Consider the following 27,324-nt stretch of genomic DNA (forward strand, 5'->3'; position numbering starts at 1 on the left):
CAGGATCAGAGCCTGGGGGTTGTCTGCTTCTAGGTCTGCTCCCATTTTACATCGCATTTCCTCACTAGATGGTGTGCGAGCCACTGGAGAGTACACTTCCCCGCACACTCAGCTCTACACCCAGAAGAAAAAAAAAATAACAGTGATAAAAAAACAAACCGGGGAAACTATACGGAGGATTTCTTCACAGACCGCGAGGAGGAAAAGTGTGGAAATAAAGCGTCGCTCGCGTCAAGGTTTTCTCTTATTTTTTTAAGCTAACCCCGTGCTTTTTTTTTTTTTTTATTTAAAGAAGACTTGGGAAAGCGACAACAACATACAGCTGTGATGGACATAATGATTGCGGTGCAGGATGCTTGTGTCTCCGGTCAGTGGCTTACTGCGATCATCCTCAGCCTGTGCTGCTTTCTGCCGTCCTGTTTGCCCGCTGGACAAACTGTGGACTATTCGTCGGTGGAAAGTGTGGTCAGCAGACAAGGCGACACGGCTCTGCTGAGGTAAAACAAGCTAACACAACTTTAACTTACGAGTTCTGTAGCACGGCTGCAGAACACACACACACATTCGACACCACGCAGTCGTTTTAAAGACGCCCGTTAACTACTTTTGCGTACGGGTTTGTCATTGAGCGGCTGCCATAAACACACAATGGGTCGTTTTCCCTCCATCCCGTCCCTGTTTTCGCCTGACTGAGGGGGGCGGTTAGTGCGGCGACAGCTACGCAGGACAAGTGTACCTCAGCTGGTCGCTAACAAAGTTTCCTAAGACACTTTCCAGTCCGTGCACACCAGATTTTAATGTGGCTCAGCGTTTCATTTTGTAGCCCCCCCATGTAGTGGGGACTATTTCGTCTCAATTATCGAGTTAGCCCGCCGCTGCCTATCGCTTATGTAATTTGACTACATTTCCATCCCAGCGTTTCAGCGAAATAGGGGAGAGCTTTACAGGGAAATCGGTGCAAGAGATTTTGCTGAAGTGTGATGTCGCAGTTTTAAAAAGCATACTCGGAAGAGTGTATGTGTGGTCGCTCTTGATCTCTATCGAGTTATAGCAATGACGCGCTATCTATCCTTCCCCCACCCCCCATCCTCGCCTCCTCCATCCTCATCATCCTCCCTCCTACCCTCACCCATCACGTAGACTACGGTGCCAGCTGCACAGGTAGCTGCCCATTAAGATTTGAATTAATTGCCACGGGTGGGGTTTTGCTCCAGCGCACTAAGCTTATTAAGACATAACCATTATTATAGCATCAAAAACATTGCCAAACTCAAAAACAGCCTCCTATTTAAATCCAAAATGTAATTTAAAAATGATCACTGAATTCATACATTTACTTTGCGACCATAGTTGGGAAAATGTGTTTCTGTTTCTGTTTCAGAAAAAAAAAAGCAAAATCTTTGGATAGCTGTGATAATATCTAGTTTTACCAGTATCAAATATCCGCTTTGACGGCTCTGAGTAAAGGCTGAGGAGGCAGGCCTGCCCCATTTCAATATGAATTCTGTGGATGTTGACTCTGAGAGATGCCGGGCGTGGACCGGAATACAGAGCAGCTGAAGTTCCACTCAGCGTGGCTTTTAGTCGTCGTTGTCTCGCACTCAATTGTTGAAGAGCCGAATTGCTTCTGTGGCATAAGGTCATCGTCGGCGTCTGTATGGAGATGAGTGTCAAATAATCAGGATGGTCAAAGTGGGTTGGGGCAAGTTGTGGAATTACCTTGGCAACAATGAGGGGGGACTCACTATTTTTGTCATGTTCCCTCCATCCCCAAGGGCCGTCCCATCAAAGAGACTTACACCCATGACTGTCTGTTTAGAGAGGGCGTCTAATTCCTTGGTATCAACTTGGGTTGGCTGTGATCAGTGGCAGAAGCATTGCCTGAATCCTGATGGTTTATTGGGCCAGAGATTATCCCCGTGCTATGGATCAGCTCAATAAATAAGTTGCCTCCCACCTCCCCCTGAATAAGAGTCATTTCACAAGCAGGTCATCGCCCCTCTAAATACCATCTTGAAGTCTTGAGAATGGAAAAGGAAAATATTTTCACAATGCTTTCATTGCTGGGTTCTTATGGTTAATTAATGGGTTGTTCAGCACTCACTGTTACCATTCATTGGCCTTTCTTCTCTCATGTAAATGCTGCCTGTGTGAAGCTATCACTTTGCGCTGCTTGCACCTGTTGACCTGAGTCTAAACATCTTAAACTCTGGTTTTCATCTAATTGCAAAACATTGCCTTTGCCAAAATGATGATAAAGGCCTCCTCTGTCTGGCCCCAGTAATTTTCTCAAACCAGAAAGAGCCATGATTGGTATTTTCCCCTTCTTTCTATTTTGTCCATTGGTCTTGAGAGACAGACATCAGGCATCAAAGCATGAATCATCTCTTTCAGGAACCCAGTACTGAAAACAGTGGCTGTTTGTTGAGGTTCTCCATTATCAAGACCTCTCACGAGTAGAGGGTAATTTTGCTGTGACCCAAAGCTGATTGCTGGCTAGAAATGTGAGCGTTCTCAAATACTGACAAACCCAGAAGCACGCAATTAGTCACTGCCTCTGGATTATGGAGTGGCTCCCGAGAGGTGCGTCTGCTGTCATATGTTAATTTCCCCCACCTCCTCAATTCTTAGCGCTGCCTTTCTGCTGCCCTGATTCATGTTGGACAGCGGGTCCACATCAATTAAATGATTTGAGCTTCTTGAAGATGAGGAATGGTCCACATGTGTATCATCACCCTTTTAATCTTTTCTGACGACCTAAAAGCTCAGCCATATTTAGCCTCTAAAAAATTCCCTTGCATGTCAGTGGTGGTGCTGCTTTTACCATGTCTTACATGAGTATGTTCGAGTCATGTGCATAAGCTTCATTTTTTTCACACGCTGGAAATGTATGAGCTTCATAGAGCTACAACCATTTCTTCCCCATCATTTCGCTGGTTTTGTGCCATTTGGATTCAGTTTGATAAACCTTGACTCTCATCTGGCTATGAATTTGTGGGGGACAGCTGGATGAACGAGCCCTATGCTGTCAGGAAACACACAGTATCAGTGGCAGCCCCTTCCACATGGATAAGCAGCTGTAATCAACAGCAAAGAGCTAGTTGATTTGGTAGTCCAAACAGACTGGCATTTTAAGAATAGACTACTACCATACAGTTAAAATTCTCAGTACAGTTCTAAAACAATGTTTGTTATTTCTTTTTTGTTCTGTGCTTCTGTATTTCATTTTTTCTCTCAGTGGAGTAAGGATTATGTCGCACAACTAGACAAGAGACCGGCTTAGCTTTAAAAGCTACATTTTACTACCTGCTAAGGCAAAATATAAAAAATAAAATAGCAGCAAGGCAAATAAATAGAAGCGAGGCTGCACACAAGACAATGATCCCAGCTTATTTTTGTTATCTAGGTTGACAGTTGGCCCTCAGCCACAAAATAAGGCTTGCACCAAAGGCCTAAGTCTCTGTAATGGTGCAAAATTGACCTGTCACTAGTTTGAAAGTCTGCTATTCGTATAAATCTAAAATCATTGCCTCATGTCAACAGACCAGTTGATGAAAATCTTTTCTGGCTGTACATGATTGTACTGGAGCTGCGTTTTCTAGCCCTATCCAGGACAAAAACGGGGCTATGCATCATTTTCCTCAACTGTGTCATTATTATTGCCCTGAAAGGTCTTGACATTTACTATAAGCACTTGTGCCAGAGACAACATCTAGTTTAAATGGCTTGGTGTCCCCACCCCAGCACAGATGCTGCTAAGACAGAATAGTGGAATATTAAATGACTGTTCAAAGTCCACAGGACACAATTTAAAGGAGGGATTGTTGATTATCTGTTTAACACAGACCATAGCCGTAGCTTAAAAGCACGCTTACTGCTTTCTGCATTTCAGCACTTTTTTAATTAGGCTACAGCCAGTTTTGTTAAAAAAGCATAAGCGAGGCTCCGTCATTTCCAACAGCTTGGTGGGAGATGCAGCAGATATGGTGTGCTCTAAACACATCAGTTAACTGCCAGACATCAGCAGTCTCATGCACTCATTTGGGGAAAAAACCTGGTTTACTTCTCATGACACATCTGGGGGCACACATGAGTATGTCACTGTTAATTAAATAGCAAAATCATCTTGCCTGTTTTCTGCACCACATGTTTGCATGCAGTCAGTGTTGTTGTCAGTACAGTGTTGGCATTTGGATAGTCATTTGACCTAAGTTGTTTGGCCACAATCATGAGATGAAACAATGAACATTAAGGGTTTACATCCTAAACAGGTTGGGATGTTGCAATACCGTTTTTATTAGACAAAGAAGTACTTACGTTTTGGGTAATTGTCTATACCAAGGGCCAATACAATTACATAATAGTAGTATTTTTATAGGCTGGTTGAGCTGCACCTGTCTTCTTGGTGGAAGTAGATTAAGAAAAAAAGTCCAACTAACTAACTTTACTTACCCCTCCTACCTTCATTTGTTTTCTCTTGGTTTTACTTGCTGTGCAAACCAGCTTGGGGGCAATTACTGCAATCTACTGATTTGCCTCACTGCGCAGCTAACAATGGTTACATATTGTAACCATGGTTTCAGTGAGTGTAGGTGTTGTACGTTGCACTTTACGGTATTGGGTGCTGTTGTATTGGAGTTGTTCAACAAGAACATGAGCGCAGTGTTGGATATACAGATATTATTAATAGTTGGAAACTTGGTCTGTCTGATGTCAAAAAGCAGGTACATTGATAACATTATGGTCAATCTCCTGCTGCCCAAGGGAAGCAAGTATTCATCAGATTCATTACTATAACATCCATTTATAAGAGATGTGCTTTAGTGTGGATGGAAACAGGGTAACATGCTTTGAGCAGTGATTATGTAAGCTTTCATTGCACCTGCCTCCTTTAAGACTTCCAGTTAACCTTTTCCACAGCAGCCACTTCAGTTGTTCTTCTTGTTGCTGAAAGCCACCTAATCTCTGGTAGGTTTATGTTTGTAAAGCTGAAAAACATCTATAAAAATAAATACTATTTGTTACGTCCTTTTTCTAATATTTAAGGCTTCCTTTTAAAAAGTGTCCTGTAAAATGCATTACTCCATGATGAGAAATAAATTTGAGCACCTTTGCGGAGTGATACCAATCACTGCTGAAAGACACTGTTCACGACATAAATCAATTGTTTTTTTGAAGACTACAATTTGGTTAGCCATTGACATACATATGACATAATGCAGCCATCTCTTTTGAAAACAGAGAATATCCAATCTGGTGTTGCAAGGTAAGGCAACCCACTTATTTCTGGCTTCCCACATAACACTCTCTTGGATGCTGCCAGAGCCTTTATATGCCGTGATTTATAATGCCAGGCTGTAACTATGTAGTGGGGCTAACATGCATAAAAAAGACAAATTTACATGCTATAAACAATTTCCAAATGGACTACATTTATGGCGATCATTTGTCAGGCAAGTCAAACCATAGTACTTTCTAAAAATTAAGCATTTCTATTTCTAATATATTTCAATTAGCACTGAAGTGATTGAGTGCCCTGGTGAATTAAAGCCTAAATGGGAATGCTTTCTCAAGGTAAATCCTTCGAGGGAAATACGCCATGCTAGGTTTTAAAGCATCTTTCTAATACTCTTATAATCACCGCAATTATAGGGGATAGGGAAAATGATTTGGGTTGGAAAATGGAGCTTTTACCCATCCCCAGCACTGAGCATCCACGTAATTGCAATAATTCTACAGGAAAATCTCAGAGGAGCGTTTTTGTGTTGTGAGAAAGCTATAAGCCTCAAAATTAAACTTGACAGACAGACAGTGGAGAGGCAATAACAGGTTATCTTCTGGGCAATTTTAAGGAGAAGTTACTTGAAACTGAATTTTTCAGAATCACATGACTACTGGGTTGGGTGCTGAGAGACTACTCTCCATTTAGTGTTGCTGAAAGGTTGGCTTATAAACAGTTTAGAGGTCTAAAACTTGAGCACTGAGCCATGATTTGTCCACTTGCTATTCACAAGTGTATTTATTACCTGCTTTTAAGGTAGGAGTTCTTACAGACTTAAGTAGATAATTGATGTGTACACTGATTTTTGGGCTTTATCTGGAATAACACTGTTTTCTACATGTTCTTACGGATATATATATTTTTGTGCGTGTGTGAGAAAGATTAAGCGACTCTCTCTGACAGCTACTCTGGAGAAAATTTGTTTTTACCAGCTCTTTGTTGAGCACTGTACAGCCTTTTCTGCTCTAAATCATATGCCAGCACTTCCAGTCTTTCATCACTGAGAGAAGCGATTCCTCAGAGCCCCTTCAATTAAAATCCTTAATCAATCAGTTAGCATCTCCTCGTGTTTCATGATAATTAGTTGTGCTACTCTGACAACATTGTGTAATCTCATCTGTGCCTCCTCATTTGAGCTATATACAGGCAAGTCTTGGTATGCTTCTCATGTCAGCAGGTTGTAGACAAAATTTGCTGACATTGGAGTTTCAGGCCTGAGGGATGGTGAGGCACTGAAAAAGAATGCACTTTTTGGGGTGGTTGGCTTTGCTAGCTGCAAAGCATGCTAAGCATGGAAAGCATATCAACTCTTAGTACGCTGATGAGCCTCAAATTTCCTCTGTGGAAGTGTCTGCAGCTTCTCTGATGTTTTTAACTTCTTTATAATGAGTAGGAGAAGGCGGAAGTGAGACTGAATCCTCACCATGGGAGATAATCCCTCAGGATAGTGCAGTTGATGACATTACCTTTAGTGTGAGATCTTTATTTTAAGTGTGAGCATAGGTTGAGGCTGGAGGGACTACAGGTAAACATTAGTTGGATCCTATGGGATTAATAAATCAGAAGTGTTGACACACAGATATCTTAGCAATGTCCTTTAGTGAATTAAAATAATCCAGAGGGATTTGATCTTCCTTTAAAGGGTATCTCCTTGTCCTTTAATGAAATTCAGCATTAATCCATTTTGGGTTAAGACTTTTCTACTGGGAGAAGAATGAGTTTCTTTAGAAACAGTAAAGCTGGCTTTCATATTGTCTACCATATGTTAAGTGTGATGTGTGCTCCCTCACATCACCTTCAAGTAAATGCTAGTGAAGTATAGCACAACTGAGCTGAGCCCTTAGAGTGATATAGGCCATGTACAGTAGAATTTAAGTTGGATTCATAAACATTCTTAAACAAAACTCTTAATTCAAAATGATATCAGCCTTTAAAAATGTAAGTGACCAGTCCTTTTAATTGAAGCCAATGATATGATACTACAAACTCAACCCTGCCCTTGTTATTGCAGGATTATGAAACAAATTAAAGTTCAGCAGGCCTCAACTTTTTCACCGCTCCAATGATGTGTAAAGCGTCCAGCAATTAAATGCTTTCCTTTTACCAGTTACGCGTCTGTTCTCATTCACCCAAATGCTGTGGTCTTGTCGTTGTCCAGTTCCCAGAACTGTTTAACACTACCCATAACAAGAGGAGCTTGGTATTGGAAGGGTGGCAGCTACTGTGGGATTACCACGTATCTAGCATACATTATTAGACTGATGACGACATAGCGACGTCAACAGCACTTCGGCTACTCCTTGGCAATGTAGCTTGGCCATGCTTGGCAGCTTTGTAACTTTATCACTCACAGTGAGAAAATAACAGTATGTGGTTAATATTCAAACTAATTTCTCCATCTTTACAAATCCCTTGTCTGTAGTGACTGTAATCTATGATTTAGCACTTCAGTTATCTCTCTTATATCTTTTACAATGGCTGGTCTCTCACAATTGATTAGAAATCCTAGAAGCTAAAGCAGGTATGTATTGTCATAATTCATTTGTTTCATGTTGGCATGGCAAAAGAATTTTAATTGGACTCTCTGAGCAGGTTAGAGTTTTTTTTCTCTCTCTGTCTCTCTCTCTCTCTCTCTTTCTGTCATCTGCATAATGAGTGTGTGGATTTCAGACTGCTGTAAATGTTTGTTGGAGCTGCGTAATTGGAGAGACTGCATTGGTAATTATTAGTAAATGGAGAAAGAAGCACTGGAGCAAATCGATATCGCAGCGAATAGTGCTACCTTTTGTTTCTAGAGAGGTCGGGAGTTAAGGCAACAGAAATGTCACATTGAGATTAATAAAAACAATTTGTGAGACTGATTCATTGATATTATCCAGACTAGTAAATGTTGGCCTAATATTCTGTACAGTGTTGCTCTACTGATGACATATGTTATTGCTAGGGTTTCATTTTTGGGTTGATGAAAGGCAGCCGTGACAAATGACCTCTGTTGGCTACTTACTGCTTCATTGTAGATATATGACAGTGTATTAATTCCTTGCTGTTTTCTACAGATGGCAGAAATGGTTTGTTACTGTAGAGTAATCCAGTTAAGGAGAACAAAATCTGGTGTTGCTCAAGTGGAATTTAAAAGAGGCCCTAGTACTTGACTTACACAGAACACCGTCAGGTGTCCAACTGTTAGTGCTGGGTTACTGAAAAGACCTCCACTGTTTAATAGTAGCTTTAGCAATCATCTATACTCCATGTTGCCACAACAGAACACAAAGCTCCTTAAATAAAGATAAATTATTTAATTTGAAGCATGGAGGAAAAGCCTTGACAGCCACACCATGGCAAGAAAATTCACTCAGTCTGTGCAGTGAAATAGTGAACTCATCAACTGATCTGTTCGACTGCCACTCATTAGCATTCTAATTTTAGACTCTATTTCTATTCATAGTGGGGCTTTGATTTCTTCACACTTCTCTGTCTTAGTCCTCTTAGTCGTAACCTTTTTCTTGCTTATCTCTCTCTTTTTCTCTTCAACTCCCTGTTCCTTAATTGCATCTAAAGGTAAGCAACCAAGGCAGATGTAGTCAGGATCAGTTACTGCCTAGTAATGGATGAGCTGCCTGGTGTGCTGAGTAAATGCTCCAGAGTTCGTTCTGTGGTATTTATGATATCCTGTTCTGTTGCTTTGTGTGTGATATTCAGCAGTCAACTAAATGTGTTTAATCAATTACTAGATATCAAATGATCAATTATCCCATTCGAGGCTGAGGCAGGAAGATTTTGGAAAACTCATTACATATCACAATAGAGTTGCACAAATGCAGCCAGCATCTTTGCTACATAGGACAACACAGTTGTGTGTCATTTTACTTAGATTTGCCAAAGGTGTCAAAAAGTCATTCTTCTCTAAAGACAGCAGCAATCTGAAGTCAAGAGTTTCTCAGCAAACCTCATCTGACAAAATCTATTTATGAAGACCATTTTTATTCCTCTTACTCAATATTTTCTTGAATAGTATTGCCTGCAGAACATGATGATCAGAGTCCACGATGTTGGCTATACAGCAAAAGATCAAATAGAAAAGAGTTAACACTGTGTTTAAGGCCCTGTCCACACGTAAACGCAAAAACGCAAAAACTGAGGTTTTTTTCATCGTTTTGGCCGAGTGTCCACACGTATCCTGTAAACGCATAGCCCTAAAACGCACTTTTCTGAAAACGGGTCCCAGGGTGGATAAATTTGAAAACGCACCTCCAGCGTTTCCTTGTGGACACACAAAAACGAATACGATGACGTCATCGTATGCGTCCCCCCCCCCAGCAGCCTTCCACCTCCCGTGAGCGAGACGTCTCATAACAACATCAACAACAATGGCGGACTACATGCTAGTTTTCCTGCTGGAGAAGATATTGAGCCTATTAGGGCTACTAGGGCTAAATATCATGCTCCTGTGCCACCACGCTGAGCAAAAAAAGGAGATTTGTAAACAGCGCTCAAGATTTGTGCGCATGCTCCGTCTCTTCTTCTCCGTTTTGGGTGAATTTCCGAAACTGAAACAGCGCCACCTATAGGCCTGGAATATGAAGTAGCGTATTAGGTCGTGCTAAAACGGATACGTGTGGACAGGATATTTCTTGAAACGATGACGTCAAAAACGGAGAGAAAAAAGATCGTTTTCCTTTTGGCGTTTACGTGTGGACAGGGCCTAAGTTGGCCCAAACTGACGTGACCTTGTGCATACACCTTCATGTTATCAGTTTATTGACCCTAAAACTCACACCTATGGACAAAGGGAAAAATCTTAGGATCTAGGATTCTGCATTCTGCATTGATATGTGTTTACATGAATGATTTCATTTTAATTGAAAAGTAAAATGATAAAAGTTAATAAAATCTTTGAAATGTCAGAATTTAGTGACTTTTGCCAATGATGCCTCATTATGTTTCTAAATATATGAATGGGAATGGTGCTTTTTTCCTTTATCAATTATTCTATTCATACAGCTCTTGGTTAATTTTTGCCTACACAATCATTTGCGATCTTGCTGATAAACATTTGTTAGAGACTGTGTTTCTTCTCTATATTATAAGAAGAGGGATTACAGCTCCGAGCAAATTAGCATCCAGCCCTAGGAGCTGCAAATGAAGTATATTTGTTGATAATACAGTGCATGTCGCTACCACACCTTTGTCATGTTAAAATGTGCACACCAGTTGTTGGATCTAACGTGCACAATGTTTCATCTTTCTGTATTTTGTGAGACACAGTCATATGCCACAATTGAATTTCCCCGAGGCATTCAGTAGGTTTCCAGCTTCTATAGTTAATTCTGCAATCTCTAAAACAGCCAGTTGTCTTCCTTGGAAGTGTGTGGGCCATGTCTTGCTGCCTCAAACCTCAATCCAGGCGCTGTCTTTGATTCCAACACAATGCCCCCGCTGCGTTCTTCTCTGCACTATGTGAGTGTCACTTTCATTTCAGAATATTCACCCTCATTTCTGCCAGTGCAGTTGCTAATGGGTAGTCTTCTCAAAGCCTTGAGAGGATAATCCTGTCATCTTTGTTTTCATGGCGACCTCAGGGCCATTCAACATGTTCAAAAGAAAGGAAATCTGCAGTGCAGTGTTTGTGAGGCTCATTTTCGCTGTTGTGTTCCACATTTGCCATCATAGGCTGAGCTACATGTGGAAACAGGTGCTGTGCTGAATGACTTTAGTGGAAGGTACTGACTCACTTAAGGGAACAACTGAACCAGATGCTTTATTATGTTGCTTTAAATTGGACGCCAGTGTACAAAAGTGAAGGATGAGGGAGGGTTAGCGTTAGGGTTAGGGTTCTTGAAACAATTGCACTTCTGGAAATGACATAATGAATTATGGTTGTTTATTTTTCTTTTACATGAGTTAACATTTAAAACATCCACTTGATAAGCCATATTCTTCTTGAAAAGCCTGTAACAATATTTCCATATAATCCCAAATGTGATGCAAACTTCTGAAAACCATCACAGCCAATGTAAAATAGTGTCTTTTAGGCTACAAAGTATCATCAGAAGCTGGTGGTACAGGCTAAGCCTTGTAGGAGAAAAAGACAAGGAAACAAATCTGTCACTCTGGCCATCTTCAAGACAAAAATAAGAAAAGGGCTTCTGGACCCGGTGCCAGTTGTTTTTTGTTCATGTCTGCCAGTACTGGCCATGTTTAAAGCTGTCTGGAGTAGGGCCGCACCTAACAATTTTTTTTCAACCGATTAATCTGTCGATTGTTTTTTCAGTTAATCGACTAATATAGCTATTTTTTTTTTTTTTTTAAATGAATGTATCGACTATTTTCTGAGTTGTAGATTGGAGTACTAAAATATAACTAAACTTTTCCTAATAAATGTTATTCAAACATAATGATGTGTGCCATCAATTAAGATGTACTATATTCTGTCAATAATTAGTATACATAGAGTATGTTTTAATTTCAGTGACTTGTGCTGATGGTAATTGTAAATGCATCTGTGTTGTCATGTAGTACAGGGTCACCTTTTATATTGACATTAACCTAACTTGCATGACTTCGTGACAGGAAACACAGCACACACAGGGACAAGAGTGAAACGCTCATGGGAATTTACGTTTAGTTTTGTACGTCTGTATGTGCAGAAGCAATCTTGTCTATCTGAATAGACATCTGAATGCTCTGGAAAACAGCACTGAAATGCTAGTGGTTAGCATCTGCCTTTGAGTCTTTGTTGAATTCTCAAAAACAACGGACACAATGACGACTCCTAGGCTCTAACCATCAGACTAAATTCAGTGTAATGGTTCAAATATTCAGTGGCTCATCTACAGTTTTTGGTCTCTATTAACTCATTCACTGCCTTTTCGCTGCTACTGCCAGCTTGCTAACCCCAAAGAAGGGACGAGACAACATGTCACTATCGTGTGACACCTATTCCACCTGCATTTGTATAAATTTATCAAGTTAATCACTGTATTAGCCCTGTGAGAAAAGCAACACCTCTGGTTTCTTGTTTCAACTCAATCCCCCCCTTTCCCTGCCTTCCATGAGCTGTTAACGAACGAATCACTCAGTTGCTCACAGTAGCCTGGCCCCAATCACAGAATGAACGAATCACTCAGTAGCTCAATCTCAGCCCAACAGCAGCACCCCCGCACCTTCTTACCGCTGGGAGAGCTGCTCACTTACCTGAGTTGAACGTTTGTTGCTGTGATCTAGTCTGTGAGGGACGTCATAGAAAGAATTACACCACCATTTGCCGCTAGTACGTTTTTCTGTTTCAAATCAGTGGTTTTAGTGATATGAATCTGTCGACTGTAAGTGGATGGAGCCTGTGTGGAGCATATGGATTTCTGCACACTTTGGGTGACTGACTCAATGACCCAAATGACTCAAAACCTGATTCTCTTTGGGGAGTGACTCATATGAACTTGAGTCAGTAAAAAGGATCATCACTGGTGTCCAACCTCTAGGTCTTCTTCTGGAAGAATGTATGTACAACGAGAAATGTCTTTCAATCGCCTTGCTTTCAGTCGCCTTGCTTTCTGTTTAATCAATATCCTCATTTTTGAACTTTGCATAAGGGCTTTTGTACATTGCAACACGCAAGTATCTAAGTAAGACAGTAGATAATAATTCAATTAATCTAATACACGTGGCAAGGACTATACAACCAAGACAGGCGCCATGCACATAGAAGACACCCTGCTTCTTTAGAAGCTAAACAGTTGATTAGATATGGGTTTAGTTAAATTCAGTTGTGTTGATACAATGTCCAAATAATTTCAAGTCCCTTTACAGTACCCAGAGCCCAAACCCCCCAGAGCCAGCACTCGCAAACTCCCTTTTAACAGGAAAACACTTCAAGCAGCTCAAATGATGGAATCCATCTGCTTAAGGATGGACGGCTAGAGAGACAGATTACAGAGGAAAAAGAGGCAGGGGAAAAGAGGGCAGCAGAAGCAAGCAGATACACTGCAACCAGATAATACATATATGCAGTATAAACATGATGCAAGCAACAGTACATGATACTAGGTGATCCATGACACATGGGAGATTGGTAATGGATAAAACAAATAGATAAGCCATTGTTCATTGGTAATCATTGTAGAATTCTCAGTGGGTATAAATTGTATAAAGTTACTGTTGCAAGAATAAACAAGAGCAGAGAAATGCAAAAACCACCTCAAACAAGTGTAAAGTCTTTTTTTGTTGCATAAACCTGAATGTTTTTTCCCCCGACTTTTGCCTTTACAATACTTCAAAATGGGCATAAAAACACATCATGGAAACCTGGTAATGTGGCCATTCAGAGACGACTTAGTTTCTGTTCTCTATGGCAGATTTTTCTGATTTCCATTGTACAGTATACTGTAGGTAGTGCGTCCTTCTGGGGAACAAAATCCCTCACCTTGAGGGAGCAGCAGTGTTTGATTCGATTGTAGTAAATGTGGCAGAAGAGCATCACGTGCATTCCTGTGTTGAGGAAATATTTTCAGGCTGTGTAGTACAGATCAGAGAGTAAGAAAGAGGTTTCCAGAATCAGAAATGTTTACAGCACAGCAAGATCAAGGCGTCCTTGCTTGTACCAGTACATGACAATAACAATGACGTTGACTGAATTAAATTTGAAGGTCTGAGACTATGTCATGTCAGAATGTACATGAATTGCGGCATTTTTTGGAAGAACACAAGTAAAACGGGAACATAAATTATAATAATGCAAGGATAAGAATGGAATGGAAACATGACACTGTGTGAGAGTGAGACACTATGCAAGGTTTTAAACAGAATGTGTAAGTTTGGGGAATAAAGAGTATATTATAGCAAGTTTCTGACATAACTAAGGAGTCTGTGAATGAAGGATGATGACACACTGTATAATCAGCCACGTTTTGGCATGATTTCAGGGGGGTGTCAAACATTGATTATTGAGGTCTTGCTTCAACTTAGGATGCCAGTCACATTTCTGTGCAAGAGAAATGAGGTTATGCAAGACAGACAGTGGAATGCTTCCCCAAACTACTCTAGCCTAGTCTAGTTATGAGAATCTTAAATTCTTGGCGCAGTTCTCTACAACAGTAGTGAAGTTACATTTTTGAAGGTGGGGAATTAAAAGCCTTTGTTGAGTAAAGAAAAATAAAACATTTGTGCCTCATAATTTGACAGGAAACTGTTCTTAGATAGGTTCTTAGATTATTTGTTTATTATAGCGTCATTCCGTTAGAAGAAATGCCTGCTCAATTATTTTAGGGACAAAGGTGAAAAAAATAAAAATAAGACTGGAAAATATAAAACTAGGGAACACCAAAAAGATTTGATTTGGAAATAAAATAACTGATATCATATTCATTGATTAAAGTAACTTTCCATTCAGAGTTATTTGCTTTAAAATATGCCAATGGGTTGTTTTAGAACAGTCTTGGTGTAGTCTTGCAGAAGCTTTTGTGAAGATGTAGACAATAATGTAATCAGTTAGATGATATATTTATCAGTAGTACATGCAGTCCTTAGGGAGCCCTTGGACATTTCCTAGTGGTCCGATGGTCATTTTGCCGTGTGTGTCAGGTGCTACTGACATCATCATGTCTTCCTCTGGCTCTTATAGCATTCATCTACCGTTTTCTCTGCCGATAACATGAAGGCAAGTAGACAAATGGAGAAAGGAAATCACCTCATATAGATGAGAATGACTATAACCGAGCTCAAGGCATGTGGAGTATAGAAAGATATATTTGCAATTTTGAAATACAAATGGACTTTTAGGAAATAAAGTTTATCATAATACAAGGTTTCCCATACGATGTTAATACTATGGCGGCCCACCAGGGTCTAATTTACTCCGCCATGGTCTCATAACAAATTAGAATATTTTTGCACATCTCTAACAACTTTGTGCTGGCGTTACATTTTTCCTATTGCTTGTAGACCATTTCAATTTAAAATTAATTTAAGGGAGTTGGTCATGATGATTCCAGATGTAACGTGAACAAGTGCTGTCTAGTAAAATTTGCTAATACTTTATTTAATCTCACATTTGTCCTCTTATTGTATGTGCAGACATTTAAGATACTGTATGAATTATTTTTAATAGGTGGGATAGTATCATAACTCGAGTTTTTTTTATCAAAACAGTATACCCCCCTCCCAAAAAACAAAACATACAAACAAACAAACAAAAAAACGCCAGGGTCTCGCGTAATCTTGTGGGAATCACTGATAATAACCATTCCAATCCATACATCAATTCAGAAAGTGACAATGATGCACCTAAAAATAAGTGGTTGGTCAGAAGAAAAGGAATGGTGGAGATATACTGAAGTAGAACACTCCTTGACACAGACACAGCTAAATGCTGCAAAAGAAGCAACATTTCTGCTAACGATGGGCCAGGTCAGCCAAAAACACTGGCTAAAACGCACATTGTACTTGCAGTTATGTAGCCCATATTCAGTTTCACTGACTCAGTATAGGATAATTACTTTGTGTGTCTAGCCTTGTACATTTGTATGTGCTGTAGTTGGTGTATTAATGGAGTTTTTGAGAGTAAACTCTCAGCCTTAGCATAAATTAGAAACTCAGGTTTCAGACAGGCTGCTTGAAGGCCAGTCTGTATTTTTTAATCTGGATAAGATTCCTACCAGGTGTATTAACTAGTTTGGTACAGTAACAGGTAGGGTTAGCCTATCCTGCCATAGCCACACCTCTGCATACAACTGGATAGTCCTACAACCAATCTGAGCCATTTTGTTGTAAACAAATTCAACCTTTTTATCCAATGTAGTTTTAGTTGACTTAGTAGACTTAGTGACAAGGCATAGGTAGAGTAGACATTTCACTGTACTACATCTGACAGCAAAGATACCAGCTCTACGAGTGAATGTTTAGAGTGCTTCATATGGACACTTGCCAGCTTCTCCAATTTTATTTTACTTTCCACAATCAGTTTGCTTATGCTCTTCTTGTGTGGCCGTTTCGCTCACTAAATTTTGCCACAGATAGAGATTTTTTTGATTTTTTTTTTTATCTCAGAATAATAGGAGAGATACTGTACACAGCGGCATGAATAATTCACGCAGGCCTTCCTTTGTAGAGATTAAAAACGGAATAAGAATAATTCATGCTGTAAGCTTACGTAAATGGTTTTAGAAAATGGCTAATCAACTGGCAAACCTGTCCAAAGTAAGGCAGCCATCAGAAGTTCTGAGTTGGTCCTCAAAAGTGCCTGCTTGAGCCCAGATGAGAGCCAGCCAGGGAGTGAATTCAAAGGCTTCTGTACATATTATCGCCACCTCCTCCTCCATCTAAAGTCTTGTGATTTTTTCTTGGATGTGCCTTTCCTGGTTTACTCTGCTGCTGAAGAAGTGGCAGGTCCTAATTACACAGTCTGGGGGCCCAGAGACACTTAAACATTAACAATTACTTAGCGATAAAAGCAGCACATAAAAGGAAAAGAATAGTGAAAGGGGAAAAGGGCAAAACAGAAATTGAACCAGAAAAGGTACATTTTTAGTAGGGTTTTCCAATAAGGCAGGGAAGAGATTAAGTTTGTTGAGAGCAGAATGACAGTAATGGTTCTTTTGACTTGTTTCAATATCATAATCAGATTTAGAGGCACATCCTGTGTATTATTCAGGAGGGGGTTTTACATAATACTCTTTGTGCTCACCAATTGCACAGATCAGGCATGCCTCAGTGCGCAGCAACAATTTCTCAACCCGTACGCTGAACCTTTGTCCTTCATTGAAAACCAGAGAACATACAGCAGACTGTTATTAGATGTCTTCCTAGCCATATGGTTTGCAAGCTCAGTAATTGCCGAGGCCTGCATTACAGGGCATTGTGGATGAATTCATGATCTGAACATGCAGCGTTGTTTAGCAAACTGTTCTAGAGGACACCGGCCTTCTGTTTACTCTGCTGGAACCCTCTGAGCCCTAAATGGATTAATGATCTTGAGGTTGTCAGTTCAAACGCAGGCGCAGAGGATACTGCTGTTGTGTCCTTGAACGAGGCACTTTATCTAAATTGTGTCAGTTAATATCCATCTTCATAAAGGCTTTATACACATATCATAGGTTATGTAAGTCACCCTTGATGAAGTCAGGAGAAACAAACAGTGCAAGCCCCAGATAGCACCTTGGCACACGACGCAGTCCTGGGGAATATCAAGTGTCTGTTCTCTGGATTGTATTGCTTTGTCATTGTTTGGCTGTCGTCATGTATTCTATAAGGGCATAGAGGCATTTTTACAAACCATGGACATAAAAAATCCTGGTGCTCTAAAGGGAAATAATTCAAAGGTTCCCTTCCTCTGTCAGTATTATGCTCATAGTGTCCATCTTACTCTCTAGAAAATGTGCACTACACAGTAAACAGGACCACAGTGTGTTGCTGACATACTAGGGGTGCTTAATCAGACCAGTATTGCTCACATACTTCTCTGAGTGGGTGGTTGGCTAAGACTCGGACCCCACATACACGGGGAGGGGGGTTTGCAGGGTTGCCCAATTAGTGCTGAAAAGTGTAGCAGTGTGAGAGTGCGTCAGCAGGGAAGTGTGCACCAGAGGAGGCGTGTCATCAATCATCACTCCAGCTCCAGGCTCTTTCCAGCCTTTTTTCCCTATCTGGCAGAAGGAGAATGACAGTGGCCAGCCAATTCCAGAAAGGACAGCAGATTGCATTGGAACTGAGTGCATTATAAATCTGGACTTAAAAACAGGACAATTACTGCTTTTGATCATTTGTTCTAGTTTTATTTCCTCAAAGACAGATATTCAGTATGTATGTTTATTTACACTGCTGTCCTAGATGCTCACAAGCAGAACTGACTCAGAATCACCTCTAAGAAATGGATTAACCATTGCTACTGCACATCTGTTTTCTAGCCATTCATTTATTAACTTGCAAACGGGAAGTGTGTATTTGTGACTCATTTTAAAAGAATGACTGAAAACAAACAGGCTTGCTGCTGCCTGGGGAAGTTGGAAATGACTGAGACATGGATTCAAGTGTTGTTGGTTACAGAGAGACTTTCCACAGTTATAGTCGTATATTTGAACAAACAAAGATAAATAGGTCTTAAAAAACCTATTCAAAAAAAAAAGGGTTAAAAAAGAGTGCACAATATAAGCTATTTTGTGATCCTCTGAATAGGAATTATATACGACAAATCGTGAAATGTCATTGATATTGTGTTTTGGGTCATTGATTGCCTCCACCAAACACTGCCAGTATGCAACCTCACGCGCCACGACCTCAGACAAATATTGTATATTCAACCTGTCAAATGTTTACTCTCTCTTCCCTCCCTCGTGTGTCAACCATCTATCACCAACTGTTCCTTCTTGGCTTTAACACTGACACACTGGCTTGTAGTGTTTCCAAAAATGGATAATCTTCTCTGTATGGAGGGTGTAATGATAATGACAATTCATCATCGTCATATAAAATTCCTCTCGTGTAGGGAGTCTTCTCATTGCTTTGTTACAATCTTGACAGGACCGGCTAATGAAAGCTTAAAAAAATCTCTTTTGAATATTATCTTTGAAGTGTTTTATCATGTATGGACTACTAAAGAGCCCCGTACTACTTTCAAGTGGAAATTATGGCTATATTTCCTGGCACGAGCCCCTTTGTTCATTTTATGCCCTCCGCTCTATGGCAGAAAATGTCCATGTGGAAAATGCTTTAAGATAATCTGTCCGTGGGGAAGTGTACAGTAGTATAATACAGAAGCTGCCCTCACATGAAGGCCTGCGATAATGCATTTGCAGTGATGGCTTAATTTGACCATTAAAAAATATCTTCATGCTCAAATTGGTCATTTTGGAAAGTGAAATCATGTCCATGTTTGCAAACATCATACAGCCTGTGGCTCAGCATCAAAATCTCTGCCATCGGGCTAAATATTGTGTAATTAAGTTTTTGTCTGTCCATTAGGGCAATATTTCATCACTCACAAATTAACCTCAACAAGATTACCTTAATGTTAACGTCCATATGGCATTCATGATTGCTGTGTCGCTCTCTTTGGCAGAGGTATAAAATGTTCCAGTGGAGATTTTCCTTGATTAGGGAAAAGCAAATGATACGGCAACATGATACCACTGAGGCTTGCCAGCTTTTTTTTTTTTTTTTCCTGCATTTGAGGTCAGGGTTCATTGTCATCGGCTGTGTTCAGAGAGCATGACTTCATAGCAGCATCTGCTCCTCGTAAACTATCACACTCAGGTGGGAGAAGCTCGCCGTTTTAGACAAAAAGCGTCTGTGTGAGAGTGGAGCTTGGATCTACTGGTAATAACCTCTTCTTTTAACCGGCAGTCATGAAAGGCAGGGCTGACCTACATGCTGTAAGGAGGATTCACGCTCTCTTGTTAGTGTGTACTGGTGGGGAATTGAGGTCTTTTCTGTCAGGAGGTGATACACCGAAGCTGCGGACTATTTCAGCAAAGCCTAAGGAAAAAATAAGAGAGAGGGATAGAGAGAGCAGGCTCTGTGAGAAGGGACCAAACAGTGTTCAGTTTATGTGTGTCTCTGTGCACATGTGTGACTGTAATGTTTTTGTGGGGCTATGTGTGTGTGTTTGTGTGTGAGAGAGAGAAAGAGAGAAACGGACAGAGGAGGGGTTGACTGACAGCCCTATCTAATACAACATGTGGAGCTCCATACATCATTAATCGCTGACAGAAATGAACATTCTTCTGGATCCTTTAAGGGCTAAAAGACCATACCGCTGGCTTTTCTTCACTGTAAGCTTACATGTGTGTCAATTCAATACAATTCTCTTTGTGTAGGTGAGGATTCACTACCGACTTGAGGGTTTCTGACCTGTGTGTTTGGTTCAGTGCCATTATGATGGATGACATGGTTATCAAAATCTCGCCTTCAGGATGGGGGCTGTCCTATCTCACTGTCAAGGTCAATGGTTACTAGGCTTATAACAGAGTGACAACCTAGTGAGCGAACTGAAACACACCCTATATTCCACCAAACATCCATCATATCAAATGTCAAATTCAGAATGACTGCAATACCCACGAGAAAGCCGCCAATTGGAAAAAAAACTGACCCTAACGGGCAGAAACGATTGTAAAATTAAAACAATACAAGCTGAAATTTATAATGAGGAATAGATGTGTTCATATCTTGAGAAATAACGATGGCATCTTGGTTATGGCTTGATTGGGACTAATGTTGAGCCTGCGGACCCATTAGTCAGGGAGTTGATAGCAGATTGCAGGCTTAAATACTAAAATAGCATTACCAGAAATGAGCATATACCATGGCAAAATCCACTTATTCTTTTTCCACATTGAGAACAAACAAGAGTAAACAGTCAGCTGTGAGACCACAAGTAACATCACGACATTGCCTGCATTAAAATTGAGCTTTATTTCTCTGAACGTGTTCAGTTCTTATTAGACAGAATCAGATGACATATTGTGGTCACACAAGCATTCATACTTATCAGTTAGGAACAGTGTCCCCACTCAAGTACATTGAAAATAATCAATGTATAACAAACTAAGTATTTTTGCCTTAGTTTGCCTTTTTAATACCTCTGTGAGCTTGTACTCATGAACAAGCTGTTGCTTTATATTTTTTAAACACAATTCTGCAATATTAGAATTTTCCCAGCTAACCTGCAGATCACAATTTTGGTTGACTGCCTTCCGGAGGAGCTGTTACAGCTACTTTGAATCTCATGGGCCAGTAAAATTACTGTCCATAATTCAGCAGTCTCTATTGTTTTCACTTTCACGCTCTTGCACAAGAGATGGCTCTGCTGTGCCAGAGCAGGCGTGCCCACAGCAGTCTTACTCAGGTTTAATGCTTATCTCTGGATTTGTGTTGCACTGCCAGAAAATTCGAGGACCTATATAAACTAACAATTTTTATCTTTTTTTTTTTATCTTTCCTACACACGTGTGTCATTTAATCCTTGCTTGCTATACAGCAGAAAAAAGGACAAACAGTGAATAACTTTGACAGTAACTTCCATTAAGAGTGAAGCTTGGAAGGATATGGAAACATTTTATTCTTACTGCAGTGGTAAGATTGTACATGTATGTACAGGATTATAGCAATGGATACTGGACTCAAAGAGTACTCATTTATATAAGTGAGAACTGCTCATCGAGCTTATAAGACAGAAATATTTCCTGTTTCCTGGTAATGTGTGGCACAAAAACAAAACTAAATGTGTGGTAAAGAAATTCAACTGAACAGCACTCTGTCTGTGTCACCCTAAAGCCCACACAAACAGTTTGATTGGTTGAGGCACAATCATCTCCAAAAGAAGCGACTCCTGACCAACTCTTCCCCTACAAAAAAAAAAAAAAATGTGGGCAGAGGAAGTTCTGGCTGGCTTCCAGGCTAATTTTCTCCTATATTAAATCAGCAGAAGCGTGAACATGAACCTTCTGATCTTGCAAGGTGCCAAATCAGTGTATTTAATGTTCAGTGTTTTTTGTATGAACTGGAGATGTAGAGTACCCGTACCCACTGGTTTGTGGGTGACCTTTTTTAAGCCTCGAAATTGATATTTGGCTGCTGCGTGTGTTTTTTTTTTTTGTTTTTTTTTGGAGCAGCTTGTGTTGGACGAGTGGGAGGAGCTGACTAAGAACCTGAGGACCACTTGTCAATCACTCCAGACCAGACATATCAGGCCAGGAATGCCCCCAAACAAATCAAATCAAAAGTACTAGCACACACAAGAAAGGGGATTTAGTTAATGCCATTACAATGACTTGTGGAATAAAAAGTACTGATTTTGGATGATATATATATATTTTTTTAAAATCTGTTGTCTGTTGTAGGTACCACATAGCGACCATCAGTGATTAATGTACTTTAAGCGACTCACACATTTGCTTTGGTTTTCACGCCCTATGGTGTTTCCTCTATGTGCATGCTACAACTGAATTATGAGTACTACTGCTGAAATGTCACATCCTTTATTAATATTCCTGACTAAAAACGTAACTACTGCAACTTGGAATTTCTATACTGCGTGCTGCTGGACCATAATGAAGCAGAGGGAACCCTGCCTCCCATAAACAAATGCATTCGTATCGTCATCGGGTAGTTGGTTGTTTTGTGCATGTGCAGCAGATTAGATCAAACTCTCTTAGTATATAGTAGAAGCATAACATAAATACTAGAATTCTAGAAGGCTTTACTAGAAGTAAAGTAAAGGTAAAGTGCTTTATTTTGTCATTATACAACGTACAACGGAATTGCATGGTCGGATGGAGGGTTAGTCCTGAGCCGCTGCGACCGCGTCCATGCCAAAGTGATTGCCACACAGCAAGCTGAAAGGTTCATAGTTCATTGTAGGCATTCATTTTCATTCATCTTTATGCATGATTTTGTATCACATCTGTGCTGCTTTAGTTCAGGTTATATCATATAGTTAATGCTTATAATTTGCAGAGTCAACAAATGATGTATGGGTATGGCATGTACGGATTTGTTAAATAGGAAAGATTCAAATACCTTGTTGAGGCCGGATGTCATATAGACTTGTTATCATATGTGTATTACACTACGTCAACAGTGTGAAGTAGGTGCACTTGCAGTGAAGGACTTGGCTCGTTGACAATGTAACTAAACCTCAGGATGATGGAAGCCAAAAGCAACCAGAACTCTTTTAAGCCATGCTGTGCTTAATGCTGTTTAAAAATAGATTCCACGGATCCCTGATTGTCACTGTGTAGATAATGTGATTTCCTTGTCCTTGTATATGGTGAGAGCTTACAATAACTTGTCTCCAGTCTTGCCCCAATAAAGGCGGCTAGCAAGATGGCCTCCAGGCTCTTAAGACTTGCTGCCAGATGTTAAATGAATACTGTGAAGTAGCTTGTTTGTGTTTTAGTCTTTATGTTGTGTATATATTAATTAATTATTGAATAAATGCCCCTTCAGTCTTTGAATTAAGAGCAAGGAAAGCATTCTCTCTCATCAAAATGCCTCCTATCAAAAGCATGTCAATGGAAAAACCCATTACGTTTGCCTTTAGGCTCTTTCCTATTTAACACCGTTCTCATTAATGGAGTTATTCAATAAACCTTGCGGCCATCTTTAACTAATTGCATGTTTCATAAAATGATAAGGAAAAATCACACAGGTTGCAGGCTGAGGCCTATACATCTTATTTAGCTTCCTGCTGTTCTGTAACCATCCGATTTAGGAGCTTAGCTGACTTTGCGTCTTATCAGCCATTTTACCCTGAGCTGAAATTACATACTCTAAAAACCTGACGTTGAGGGGGCTTGATTTGGTGTATGCAACACTTGTGTGATCCCAGTCTTCCACATGATGAAAAGGAATGAGTCCGAATCACAAAATCAGTTTAGTGTTATGTTTCTTGTCAGCGTTTGATAAAGTGAGTTTGTTCTGCAGTTTCTAGTGCAGAACCATCAGTCCATCCCCTCAAACCCCACAGAATACAGTATTGTGTGTCTAAGTGTACGCTCATTTGCCACTGGCTCATTTGAATGAGTGCAATGTCGGTAATGAGCAGCCAGAGCTGGTGAGGCATAATAATGCCCAAAGAAGGGGATGAGATGAAATCTCTGCTGGGTGTTTTCACTTTTACCATTATTATCCTGGTTGCCAAGATGCTAAAATCCTGGAGTCTGCATCAATTTACATGGACTTAATGAACCTGTTCACTTAGACATACATTCTGCTGCTATTCCCCTTCAGTACTGTTACAGGGGTGGATAGGAATTGGCCCAGATCCATCATTTACTAGGATTTAGATAACATTATGATAGTTAATATGTTTTTGTGCCAGTCTTGTGCTGCTTCTGGAGCTGCACATGTTTGAATGACTAAATGCAATTGACTGGGTGTGCTAAGCAAGAGAAGCAATTTTCTCCAAGATTTTTGATTGGTTTTGTCATTAAGGAGATTAAGAGAAGAATAACATCGATCAGGACGTTATTAAATTAAACAAGATTGTGATGTGTGAGCTGCTGCACTTGGATGTTTTCTTTTTTTTTTTTTTATAAATTGGAAGATTAATGCAAAACTTATTCTATAATTTGTGTCACTGCCATTACATTTTTTTATTCTTAATCCAGACACTGGGGCCTGTTTAGAGAACATTTTCTGACAGTAAAAACAATTTCTTGTTCAACACAGCAGCGCCCTCATTTAGCACCAACTAATTATGCTTAACAAGGTCATTTGGTAACAGTCAACCGTTACAAAAATGACATGGGAGGTTTGGGGTAAAGCCCATATCAAGATAGGCCACATGCATGCTGCAATTATGTCATTGAGTTTGACTGATTGTGTAGCTTTGCCTTGCCTCTAATAATGTTTTTTTATGTCTGTCAATCAATATTGGCACATGTCTCAAAGTAATTACTGCTTCTGCGTCAGTCGCTTCCTCTGTAGACAAAACACAAGGCTAATGGTCCTTAGCTGTTACTCTACCATTATCCTTTGTCAAGTGTTCTGCATCTTTGCTTTGTGTGTCAGTCATCATATCAGGCTTCAGCTGTGCTTGTTGATAAAAGGTGTCATTGCAGTCGGAGAGGAGAGGAGACGGGGCAATCAGTGGCCGAACTCTAACATTGACAAAGCACCACAAGACATCACAAGTCCCTGCCCATGCCCTCAATGGTTTCACAGGAGGATTCTGACAAAATCAGGGTATTTTGTTACATTTCAGTTAAATGTGATAGCATGGGACATAGTGACCGTATGCGTGGGCAGAGCAAAAACTGCATTATGCTGTAAGTGTAAAAACCATTGGGGTGTTAATGTTAAATGGCTATAACAGTTATTCCAGTCTCATTGGCTCAGTTTAACCCAGTAGACTCCCAGCAGAAGTTCAGACAAGTGAAACATACAGCGGAGCCAAAGTTAAGCTTGGTTACCATCTAATCTCTCTTGTCGAGACGCCCCAGTGAGTCTCTGAGACTCTTGGTCTACATGGCACTGAGTTGCCCTCCATTGCTCTTTGAAGTTAATATCGTTGCCAAGTAAACAAGACGAAAACTCAATGAGGAAGCACAGAACTGAAAAAACGTCCTTTGTCTATCATTACGCTTAAATTGTTTGGTCCAGCTTCCTTTGCACGCACCGCCTGGAGCTTTGGATTGTTTGACTGCCTCTTTAAAACTGTATACCTGTGTTGACACTCCTGGAGGAATTGGATTGTTTTTCACCCTGCTGACCACCACTTCAGTGAGTTAAGTGCAACAGGCTTAGCGCCCAGGTGGAGTGAGGTGAGTAAGTGCCTCTCCAACCCATGTTATGCCCCCTGTTGGCAGTCATTAGGAAGTAATGTTCAGTCTCTTTGCTGACACCTTTCTGACTTATCCCCGTCACTGTGTCCTCAAGTCAACCAGGCTAGAGCCCACACACACACTACAGGCATATTGATATTTTTAATTAATGTGATAGTATAGTACTCTTACTAATGTCCTCTTGTGGAGACATTACAGAGATTAAGGCAATCTCAGAATGGACTATTTGCTCTATCAATAAAATTACTTACTCAAATCACTGTTATGAATCAGAGACCCTGTTCGTGGGACGAACCCTAAGCTGAACATAATCCTTGCCAAATGGACTGGCGATTAGCTTAACTAAGGACTTTTTGGTCTCTGCCAACGCACAGGCTCTGCATTTTAAGCAGAACAGCATTCACTGAATTTCTGTCTTCATCCAATCTTCCGCTGTCTCCCTATAATCAAACATGCATGCATATACATATACAGGGAATAAAATGAAAGCTGAAAAATTCAGTAAACTGCTCTTCAATCATATTGAAGTTTGACATGATGCAGCACTCTCGGCTGGCACAAAGGAGTCTGCTTAATTCTGTTATGATCATTAAAGCATAAAGGCTTCAGGCATTACCTCAAACACCTCTTGTCTATGCTTTAAAGTTCTGAAATTAGCAGGGTTTTGGAATGAAGTGTTTTCTAATGTTTTGTGGGAAAAGTGGGATCTTGAATCTGTTCATGAAGTACAAGCCAGTTCTTTCTCCCACTCTCTCAACTCAGAGAGGCGTGTGTACGGCATGTCTGTGTATTATACAGAGACAGATAGAAAACGGACTGGCCCTAAAGCAAGCAAGTAAGCACAAATAGGGCATGTAAAATATGAGTCTACCTACATGGACCTCTCCTCTGCTCAATGTATTTATTCCAATATTTGCAGATGACTGAAACCAGTTAAGTGCTGTGGCAATTGCTTATTTCCCTTTGTCAGGATGATGAATGTGGTCGCACCTATCGGACTATGCAGGGGTTCCAGAGTCCTCTGACAATGAAGGATTGTCCATTTGTGCCACGGACAGAGCACATCAAAAAGGCTGGATAAAGCCCTGCAGGAAAGCAATAATAAACACTCGCCTGTTAATGTCATTGTTTATGACAGAGGGATTTTAAAGCGTAGCATTTTTCTTCAAGTCCTGTAACCCCCTTACAAATATCTTTTGTCTATCAGTAATCTGTTAATATGACCCATGTCAACAGGGAACGTACTGAATAACTGTTAGACTGTCTATCACAGGCATTTTAGATGGCGTGGCACCTACAGTATGTTTAGGATTTTATGATTCTGGAATGCAGACCCTCATCCTTATATGCCCCATGAAATCAGAGACTTAAAAGCTTGGTAGAGAACTATAAAAGCAGGTGATAAGATGATACTCTCTCTTATAATCCATTACTGATACTAGTGTGGCACCAATGCAGACTAATGCAGACATCTGAAATGTTATGCAATAGGACTTAAGCCTTTTGCCGATGTTGGGCTGTTTAGCATTCAGATTATGGAAATGATGGTGATGTTTGCCTGTGTGTAAAAAAGACTTAGACGCTGTTTCACTTCAGCTGTCGTTGCCTGTAAAGATGCCAGAGCTGGCTTGGTGACCAGCGTCAGTGTGCATTAGCTTTCGAGAAAACTGCACAACCTGCGCTGATCCACTGTGATGCGAATATTCACAAATGGACGGTAGCAGACATTATTTACATCAGCTTCATGATTACATTTTGGTTTACCCA

General features: G+C 40.3%; 1 protein-coding gene across 2 annotated transcripts in view; it reads left to right on the forward strand.

Annotated features, from left to right (window-relative positions):
- The first annotated feature begins 215 nt into the window (after positions 1 to 215).
- negr1 (neuronal growth regulator 1) overlaps positions 216 to 27,324 on the forward strand; it is a 134,043-nt gene continuing 106,934 nt past the window's right edge. For both annotated transcript variants that reach the window (XM_084548144.1, XM_084548145.1), the window contains exon 1: positions 216 to 497. In XM_084548144.1, coding sequence (XP_084404270.1) covers positions 328 to 497 — 170 coding nt within the window. In that variant the 5' untranslated portion in view covers positions 216 to 327. The remainder of the gene's footprint in view (positions 498 to 27,324) is intronic.

Source organism: Chelon labrosus (genome assembly GCF_963514085.1).
Source record: "Chelon labrosus genome assembly, chromosome: 7".
Classification (NCBI taxonomy): Eukaryota; Metazoa; Chordata; class Actinopteri; order Mugiliformes; family Mugilidae; genus Chelon; species Chelon labrosus.